General features: G+C 42.0%; 2 protein-coding genes across 2 annotated transcripts; one reads left to right on the top strand and one right to left on the bottom strand.

Moving 5' to 3' along the window:
• Nucleotides 1–625: 625 nt before the first annotated feature.
• On the top strand, nucleotides 626–1,903 carry C922_01531 (hypothetical protein; the record flags this gene model as incomplete). The annotated part of the gene is made up of 1 exon (XM_008817134.1): nucleotides 626–1,903. The coding sequence occupies one exon, from the start codon at nucleotides 626–628 to the stop codon at nucleotides 1,901–1,903; it is 1,278 nt and encodes a 425-aa protein (XP_008815356.1).
• A 1,255-nt stretch (nucleotides 1,904–3,158) lies between these two features.
• Nucleotides 3,159–5,158, bottom strand: C922_01532 (hypothetical protein; the record flags this gene model as incomplete). The annotated part of the gene is made up of 3 exons (XM_008817135.1): nucleotides 3,159–4,567; nucleotides 4,784–4,933; nucleotides 5,053–5,158. 3 exons carry the CDS (start codon nucleotides 5,156–5,158, stop codon nucleotides 3,159–3,161), a joined length of 1,665 nt encoding a protein of 554 aa, XP_008815357.1.
• Nucleotides 5,159–10,192: the final 5,034 nt, after the last annotated feature.

Below are 10,192 nucleotides of genomic sequence, written 5' to 3' on the forward strand. Positions count from 1 at the left end.
TCACATGTTATGTGTGTGAAAAGAAAAGCTCACAACAGTTTGCGCATAAGTGTGTACTGTACGTATTGTATGAGCACACGGTTGTGTTCGCACGGTTGTAACCTTGAAGTCGTAATCGAAGTCGTAATCGAGGTCGCAACGAGACGAAATGCGAAGGTGTGCGACACGCGTTGTCCCTTCGCACCATTTCAATTGTCCAAATACAACAGTTCTCGCCCCTTTGTAGATACATGTGTTTGTTTACCTCCCCACCCCGAAGGGCATGCACATGGCCCAGTTTGTAGAAATAGCACAACCCCTCAATGATTTGACACCTCTCCCTCTCCGTTCATAGATATATCATATCCTCATGTTTAATTTAACCATCTTCATAACGTGGCTCTTTAGTCTTTTTTTTTTTTTTTTTTACTGGAATGTACATAATTTTTTTGTTTTAAAATTGATCAACGGAGGACATATTTTTTTTTTTCTCCCCATTGTAGTGTTACACGTAAACCTTTGCTTTACATTTTGTAAAAAAAAAAAAAACGTTGCAGTGAACTTCGCCCCCATTTTGGTGTACCTCTTTTAAACTGTGTTTCACAATAAGTACACTCAATAAATACACTCAATAAGTACTCTCAATATGGAAATCATTGCAGAGAAACCCAAAGTGAAATTTAATTTCGCGTCTGAGGACTACAAAAACTGTGACAGTTCTGATTACTCAGAGTGTGTGGAAGACTATGGCAGACCAAATGGGAAGGACTATTTTTATGCTAATAGAATTTTGTCTTTGGACAGAAACAGTGAACAGAGAAGGAAGGAATCTCCCAGTAAGCGACCAGGGTTATGTGTAGATGAAATTTGCACTTGCGGCTTTCACAAATGTCCCAAAATAGTAAAACCATTACCATTCGATGGGGAAAGCAACTATAGGAGTGAATTTGGTCCAAAGCCGCTGCCGGAACTACCGCCTAGGCAAGAAGCCAAGTTGACGAGGTCACTGCCATTTGAAGGGGAAAGCAATTACCGAAGCGAATTTGGACCTAAGCCTCTACCTGAACTACCTCCCAAAGTTGAACAGAAGCCTCCCAAATCGTTGCCATTCGAGGGAGAAAGCAACTATAGGAGTGAATTTGGACCTAAGCCTCTACCTGAACTTCCCCCACGGGTAGAACAGAAGGCTCCCAAATCGTTGCCATTCGAGGGGGAAAGCAATTATCGAAGCGAGTTTGGGCCCAAAGCGCTGCCGGAACTACCTCCAAGAGTTGAACAAAAGCCTCCAAAATCGCTTCCTTTCGAAGGGGAAAGCAATTACCGAAGCGAATTTGGACCTAAACCTCTACCCCCCTTGCCACCCAGGGTAGTAACAAAATTGGTGAAGTCGCTTCCATTTGAGGGGGAGAGCAACTACCGAAGCGAATTTGGACCGAAACCGCTTCCTGAGCTTCCTCCAAGAGTTGAACAGAAGCCACCCAAATCGCTTCCTTTCGAAGGAGAGAGCAATTATAGAAGCGAGTTTGGACCTAAGCCCCTACCTGAACTTCCCCCACGGGTAGTAACAAAATTGGTGAAGTCTCTTCCCTTCGAGGGCGAAAGCAACTACCGGAGTCAGTTTGGACCTAAGCCTCTACCTGAAATTCCCCCACGCGTTGAACAGAAGCCACCAAAATCCCTTCCTTTCGAAGGGGAGAGCAATTATCGAAGCGAGTTCGGACCGAAACCGCTTCCGGAACTACCGCCTAGACAGGAAGCGAAGTTGACAAGGTCGTTACCATTTGAAGGGGAAAGTAGCTACAGAAGTGAATACGTACGGAAGGCTATTCCTATCTGCCCAGTTAATCTGTTGCCGAAATATCCAGCCCCGACCTATCCGTCTGAGCATGTCTTTTGGGACTCCACGTGCAAAAGGTGGTATTAGTGGTCCAGCTACAAGTTATCGCCTGAGATGTATGAAAAGGGAAGCAATTATTTCAATCTAGAAGGTGCGCAGGGGCTTCAATAAATCGGATGCCAGTGGATAGGCCAAGCTAGCCAAATTGTTAAATCTGTTACGGAGATCTTCACGTCAGGTTATGTCAATTGTTTCTCTTTAACTGGAAAAAGGAGGTGTCTTCTTTTTGCTGCTCTCTTTTTCTTCCCTTTTTTGCTGCTCTCTTTTTCTTCCCTTTTTTGCTGCTCTCTTTTTCTTCTCTTTTTTGCTGCTTTTTTTTCTTATAAGACCCAACTGGCGTCTTTCCCCCTTCAGGAGCAGCACTTGGAAGAGTGCATCATAGTCTCAATCTAATTTGTGTGTGTGAACTGCTGGTGGTGAACTGCTCCTGGTGGACCATTTCGTAGCCCCCTCCTCATTTGTGCATTAGCATTTTCCATCAACAAGAAATTGAGCACGTCTAACTTTATGCCACATGTAGAGGCAAATTGCTTAGCTTCTTTGTGAATAAATTGGAAAAAGAGACAAGGGACATCACAGTGGGTGGGTGGATGGATGGATAGAGGAAGGAACCAATCATATGTCAGATGAGCAGTTTCTCCGTTTTTCCCTTTTGTCTCATTTCTTAAATTTCCTCTTTTCAAACTGCCTAGTGGTGTGTGCACCATCCACTTATGTGAGAAATGTACGTGAGTACACCGCTGATGGTTTGAACGCGCGCAGGTGTAAATAGCGTCACTTGGTAAGACCCAACAAAGGAGGGGCAGAGGCACATGGAGTCGCTTTTCCTTTTCCCGTAGATGACTCCCTTTTTCGATAACTATATGAACAGATAAAGGTGAATCCTAGGTTGAATACGTTTTAGGGGGGTTCGTGTGAAGGGGATTATATCTTAACACACAAAAAAGGGTTAGCAGACCTACTGCGGTGCAGACACACACAAAAACGGAGTGGAGAGACAATCGGCGTGTAATTCGCAGGTTGCAACAAAACAGTGTGCACTGGAAAATGCAGGGGTGATCGTGCAAGAGTGGAAGCACACCTCTTCACAGTCCCAAATGAAACAAAAAAAAAAAAAGAAAGAAAAAAAAAAAAAAAAAAAAAAAAAAAAAAAGAAAAAAATAAAGAAACACGGAGCTTCTTAAATGAAAGAGCCAAAATTATGGCCACTGAATTAAGCCAAGCCCATGCCAGGGAAGCATACGACACAGATATATTCTTTCTTCCCAAACTCCATCCATTACTACAACTCATTGTTAATGTAATCCAGATTGAACTCCCGTTTGATGTATTCCTTAACGTGAGTGATGTCCTCCCTGGACCTGAGTTTCTTGAGTAAGATGTTCAGCTTGGTAACGACTCGGATGACTTCACGAATGGAGAAGGTATTAACCATTTTGGAAACATCTCTTAAAACATCAAGGAAGAGGAGTTCTTTCAATTCGTAGGAGGCAACCTGGCTGGAATTCTTAATAAGTCCATATAGCAGAAATTCGTACATTATATAATTTGAGTCATTTTTATCCAAGTACAATTTAAAGAAGTCTATTAAGGGTGTGAATAACAACTTAAATTTTGAGTTATTATAAACATTGAATAACATTAATTGGAATATATTTCCCAAACTCTCCAAGGCATAGTTGTAATTGTTTGTATTTATATCTCCTGTGATGGTAAAGGATTTCAGGATGGAAGTCAACATGTCGGTGACATTTTTCGTGACATGCTCATCATTGTCAAATTCGAAATCATTTATAACGGAGAAATAGTTTTGAACTAACAATTTGTTCTTTTTGTAGAAGGTACCATTGAGCTTTAATATTTTTTCAATGTCCTTTATCATTCTTGTAATTTCGGTCTCATAAGAGGAGGTATACTCCTTGGATATAAAAGATTTGTATCGATTTTGTGCTGGGTTCATCATGATCTTAGGATTCAGGGTAATTACGTAAAATGGAGACTGTTTCATTTTGCTATAGATGTAGGTATTTTCGTTAAGTTCATATTTGTGGGTAGCATTTTCATTGGGGGCGCTATCATTATGTTCGTCTTTCCTGTAGGAGTTAAAAAATCGCTTCGTGAAACTTCTTGAAAAATCAGCCTCGCCTATAAAATTGTAGTACTCAAAAATGGCCTCCTTCATCTGGTGATTTAAGTTATCCATTAGGATGACCAATGTGGAGGAATCCATGTAGGGGTACACATAGTATAGCAGGGCCACTGGATACTTGTGACTTACGATGAGAACATCGATCACTTGGTTGTTTCTGTTTTGGTAAATTTTTGTGATTAAATCGAGGGTGCTGTGTATGTACTTATCCTCATCCCCATCATCCTCTCTGTTGCAGTAAAACTCCACTCCCTTCAACAGTAATAGACACCTATTATTTTTGTGGAGGAAATAATTCTTACACACTTCTACATCTTCCTCTACATAAATTACATTCTGTGGCTTGTCGATGATTGCTGATGCGATGCTGTTTAGTCCTATTTGCAGTATGAACAAGTCGCTGTCTGTGTACTGCTCGATTAGCTTCCTTGTTGTTTCTAGGAACTCCTTATTTTCTCGGTCCCACGTCCTTTGCACAACGCCTTCGAGGGCCTTTACATTTTCGGGGTTCACGTTATCCGACCGGAGCGGTTCCAGCGCGTCTGCGGGGTGGGGGAGCGGTTACACGGGGAGCGATGGAATGTTTAACGATGGTACGTGCAACCACCGTAATTGCAGCGACCGTAAGTACAACCACTGTAATTGCAGCGACCGTAAGTACAACCACTGTAATCGCAACCACCGTACGTGCAAATCTGCGGCGTGGACTGGCTAACAATCCGCGGGGGGAATCTCTCCGACTGGCTCGAGACACCTACCCAGCGAGGAAGATACCTTACGTAGAACGTAATTCTTCGCGCCGCTCAAAAATGTGGACGTCCTGCAGGTGACGCTGAACAGAAATTTGTTTTCCTTAACATTGATGAAGTCGTTTATGTTGTTTTCGTCCAAGGAGATGTATCTGTTTTCTGTAGAAAGGAAGTGAGGGATTATCGATATAAGCGTGGAGAGCTGGGCAGCAAATATAGCAGTTACACACGGCGCTGCCTTCGCGATCGCTGCTCTCCTCCTGTGCATAAGAAGATACCGTCCACTTCAGGGGTCACGTTTAAATTCCCTTCGATATTTTTCGATTCATTAGGCAAAAAAAAAACCGTCGTCAACGCATAGCAGGTAGCCAGAATTTTATACATCTTTCCAATTTAGTGGCAATTTGTTTTTCCAGGACTTCTCTCGCATGTTCTTTTTTATATTGGTTTCTCGGAGAAGAAAGCGCGGGGAAGCAGGGGTGGGGAAGTAAAGGCGGTGGAGCAAATGCGCGGAAGCAAAGGCGTGGAAACAGAAGCGGAGGCTTGCACAGGACTATTTCGCCAAAAAGGAGAGTTCTCTTCCCATGTGTTGGGTTAAATTGGTGAGGCGGCCATCAGCGAATTGACCCGATCTTTCTCCAGGGAGGAGTTCCTCACGCGAAGGATACTCACACACGCGCACAGGCATATATACATATATATATATTATGTATATATACACGCGCCTACCTTCCTCACCCCCGCGTGGTGGCCTCTTTTTTTTTTACACACAGATATGATGGCTCCTAGCATGTGCGGTCATTTCGGCCAAGAAGTGAACGCCAAAGAGAGTCATAGCGTAAAAACTATTTGCAGTAAAATGGAAATGGTGTAAAGGTATGCCCCTCTCTCTTGTTCTGCCTCAAATTTCCGATGTTTTTTGTTTCCCTATTTTTTTCCCCTATGATGTTTATTGATTATTCTTCTTGCGAAGGAGATAAACCAAGTGGTAGCGACACCTTCACGGGACTCAAATGGTGCACGCGTAAAGTCGGAAAAAGCATATCCATGTGAATATTAGTGCCTGAGCCTTATTCATAATGGGTGCCCCTTTTTCATAATGATTGATTCTCACCCTGTTGGCTTTTCAATAAGATGGAAAATGTCTTTACCGTATGCAGTGCTCGGGGAAATTTCCACTTATTTTTACAAAATAGTGCGACCTATTTGGGAAGGGCTCTCCTTCCCATTCGGGTGAAAACCTCACACCGCGAAAGAACAAGCAGGGGAATCTAGCCCTATGTTGATGAGCTCGATGGCTACATGTGCTTGCCTCTTGAGAGAACATTTGCCCTATCCACGGTTTCATTTCCCGGTATATGTCCTCATGGACCATTTTGCGCTTTTACGGTTGTCTCTTTTTTTCTTTCTCTTTGCACCTTACACATGCTCTCCTAATTGGTACGCCGAACCGCACACAGAGACACACACCGTGTGCGCCCACATGTGTGCATGTGGAACATGCATGTCTGTTGGGATGCTTCTCCTTTGGAGTACTTATTCTTTGGAGTACTTATTCTTTGGAGTACTCATTCTTTGGAGTACTTATTCTTTGGAGTGTTCTCGAGGGGGGGAAGTGTTACGCTACCGACAACGCCACATGACCCCTTGTTGTGCGCATAAATGGGGGACAAATAAAAGTGCCTCTAAAATGGAAAGCAAATTAACAGTGCATACGGAAAATCTCTGTGTGGGCAGATTACCATATTCTTACATGCATGCATGACGACCACCACTATTCACAACAAACGAACAGGTTAAAAAGTGCTTTCGTTTTTTTTTTTTATTTTTTTTTTGCGCATTGTCATGCGGCGCTTTTCGTGCAACCCGTGCTTAGGCAGCTTCTCCATATGGACAGTACAGAACTTTTTTTTTTCCTCTTTGTGACCCATTTCGTTTATTTCCGCACTTGGCAAGCTCATTCCGTAAGGAGACCGTACCGTGTGGATCACTTATAGGTGCGAGGTGGCACTGAGTAAGGGCTTGCCCTGTGCAACTCAGGTACCGTGCAGCCCTTCTTAGTTTTTCCCCTTTGTAGCGTCCACGCTTTACGCGGACAGTGGGTTGGCCTGACACGGCGTAGAAACAAAGTAAAAAGTAAAGAAGCAAAATAGGGGAAATAAAAAGGTATGATGCTCCCCTTTTACACTTCCATTTCGAGGAACCAAAAGTATTTCCTGTTCTCGTTACCCCCCGTGAGAGGGTCCATTCAAGCATCGCTAAGATTACTTTTCCCCGGGAATATGGGGATGGGGCTGGGCATAGAACAATTATCTTTTTAAAAAAGTCAAAAAAATAATAACATGTAACTGAATGAACAGATGAGCATATACCATACATTGTTAAAGCGTCACCTTTTTAACGAATCTGCACCCTTTAATGTTCACAAAGTGAAAGTAAAGAGTACATTTCTGCTTTCCCCATTTTTGCCACTGAATCCGCGTCCTGCCGTATGTAGCATATTTTCTCTACTTGACAATTTTTAAATCACCTTTTTTCGTGGCGGCATTTTTTTTTTTTTTTCCCTTTTTTTTTTTACAATTAGCGTAAAAAATTAATCTAAATGACATCGCTACAAATTTGAAATGATAAAAATTTAGCGTATCCCCCTCGTAGGAGATATTTTTACCCGATTTTAACGAATTTGCCTTTTTATTATCATTTTAAAATTTTTTTAAAGCGTAGAAAAAAAGGAGAAACAAATATAAGTGCGCATTTGTTAGCCATTTTTTTCTTTTCTTTACTGTAAGTATTTGCTTCACTTCTACTGCGAACCGTGCACTGTTTGGTACTTGTCGATTGCGCTTCTCGCGTAGGCATACATATATGTACATATATCTACCAGATGGAAAGAGGCAAAACGGCAAAACGACTGCATGCCACTTCGTTCCCGTACATATAGCCGAACGTGCGACTAAATATATAATGTAGTAGCACAAGCGGAGTGCCGCTCGAAGCACTCACCCCAAAGAATTAACCCATTCCTGATATATGTTGTTACGAAATTTCCCTACCTCCTAGCGAGACATCACCAAATCAACATTTTGAATTGTCCATTTGTAGCTTGCCCTACTTTTTTTACATTTCCTACAAAGGTGTAAGCGTGTGAAAATATATATGTGCCTATTCTCCGTCTGCCTTTTCATATCCGTCTTTCAACACCCAGCGTGCTGTACATGTAGATACTTATAAGTGAAGACTTTGTATCACTCTGTCGTCTTTCGTCCGTTCGCGGTGCATGCGCAAGTGTATATAAACATATACATGTACGTGGACTATGTATGCGTTCATTTGTTCCGACAAAACAGCTCTTTTTTTTTTTTTTTTTCCTTATGGCAGTGCATGGCATATGTGTACACTGCCCGTGACTGAATTTTTGCTCATAATTGCACGAAAAAGGAAAACAATTCGTAAAGTGCTGGCTTTGTGATATCATTTTTTAGCTAACCAGAGTTGTTTCCACTTGAACGTGTAGTTATATTTCAACATACGTAGCAGCCGAAGCTGTATTTTTGTGTGTACAGAAGATTAAGTCTTTTTTTTTTTTTTACTCTTTCTACATTATAAACATTAAACAATGACCAAACAAACAGACAACTTTCAGCTTCTTTTTTTTTTTTTTTTTTACTCGTCAAATTTCGTCATCTTCCACACGCATACGTATCGATTGGTACATTATCAGTTCAGTTATAACGGACTGTTCCGATCCTCTACATTAATCGTTTTGCAACGTTGTCTTGCAAACCACGCCACACGTAGAATTAGCAATTTGTGTGTATATGTCTGGAGGAATAAAAAAAAAAAAAGATTGCTTCATTTTTTTTGGGTAACTCACCGTCTTTTTTTAATTCCGTTTCTTTAAATTTATTCATGTGATTATGTCTGCCCACCTGCAAACTTGCCGTGCCCACCCACTCCCTTATGTGACGATTAATAAACACACGGGGTGTATATTTACCAGCATATATATGTGGTACACTACCTTTATGTTAACCCTCTGCTCCCTTCCGATGTTATTAAGCTTACTTCATAGGGTAACTTAATCGAATTGTATAATTGCTTCTTATAAGGGAGGACTTTTTTTTTTTTTTTTTTTCTTAATTGAAAGTAATTTCCATTTTTAATGCTCAACAATTAAGCAGCCTTTTTAGGACCCACTACGTGTTTACATATCATTACTCATTACACCCCTCGCGCAAAATTTTGCCTTTATCTGAATTGTGTATACCTGTGTTAACCTTCCCTTCCCCGCGCCGTTCCACTTGCTTTTTTCCGCCCCCGGTTCATATTTACCCTTTTGTGCTACTTACTTTTATGTGCGCTCCGGAACCATGCAGTACGGTTCGTGGTACCATTTATGCATGACGCCATAAAGTGGATCACTACGCAAAATTGTGCAACAGTCTACCTTTACACATTTTGTTTTCCCTTCCTCGCAGCATGGTTCGTTCGCTATAGAGAAAATTGCCTTCACTTTACCGCAGTTTGTTTATTGATTTTTTTTTTTTCTGCTTTATGGACTTCTCTATCTGCTGTACTTGCCACGCTTATCCCGATCACCGGGTTAATCGCATTTATCACCTTCACCATTTTTTATTTTTTTCCTGCCCCCTCCCATAAAAGAGACATTTTTCCGGAGGTTTCTACCCAGAAGGGGAAAATTTAAATATCGCATATTGTGATTTAAAAAAAAAAAAATTACACATACGTTTATATGCACAATAGCCAGTGTGTTCGTGTTCATTCCAGTTCATTAGCCCACCGTGCACACACATGCGGGCGCGTTAGAATTTGTGTAAGCAAGCGAGCATCGAGCGGGTGACAAGCGACAATCACTTAAATAACCAAATTACTCACGAACTTAGGAAGCGGGGGGAGCCAAGTGTTATTTACGGACTCCTCGTGCAGCATCGAGCTAAACGAAATAGCGAATGCGCGTGTACACGTGCCTAAGGGCCATGTGTTTACCCTTGCACATAGTTTGGGACTCACGCCCCAATTGCCCCTATGACCAGGCGTCAGACTAGACAGATGAGCAGTGTCTGCCCCTACTGACTTGTTACGTTTGCTTGGTTTGGATAACTTCCGCGCGCAGCTCTGTGTCTGCAGAACGCTGCGTATCTTGTGTGTATACAGCACACGTGCGTCTAGACGTACTTACCTTCTCAGCCGTCGGAGAGATTCCTAAAAATCGCACCATTTGAGGCATCCTCGAAAGGGATTACCACTGACGTGCATTGGGAAAAAAGCAGGGAAAATTGGACATAACGAGATAAGTTAAGAATCCAGGTAGATCCTAGTTAGCGGCGTGTCATATAGAAGTGTACTCCTTGTCAACGCACAGGCAGTGCAAAAGTTCCCCGTTTATCTGTTTAGCGA

Source organism: Plasmodium inui (genome assembly GCF_000524495.1).
Source record: "Plasmodium inui San Antonio 1 unplaced genomic scaffold supercont1.5, whole genome shotgun sequence".
Lineage (NCBI taxonomy): Eukaryota > Apicomplexa > Aconoidasida > Haemosporida > Plasmodiidae > Plasmodium > Plasmodium inui.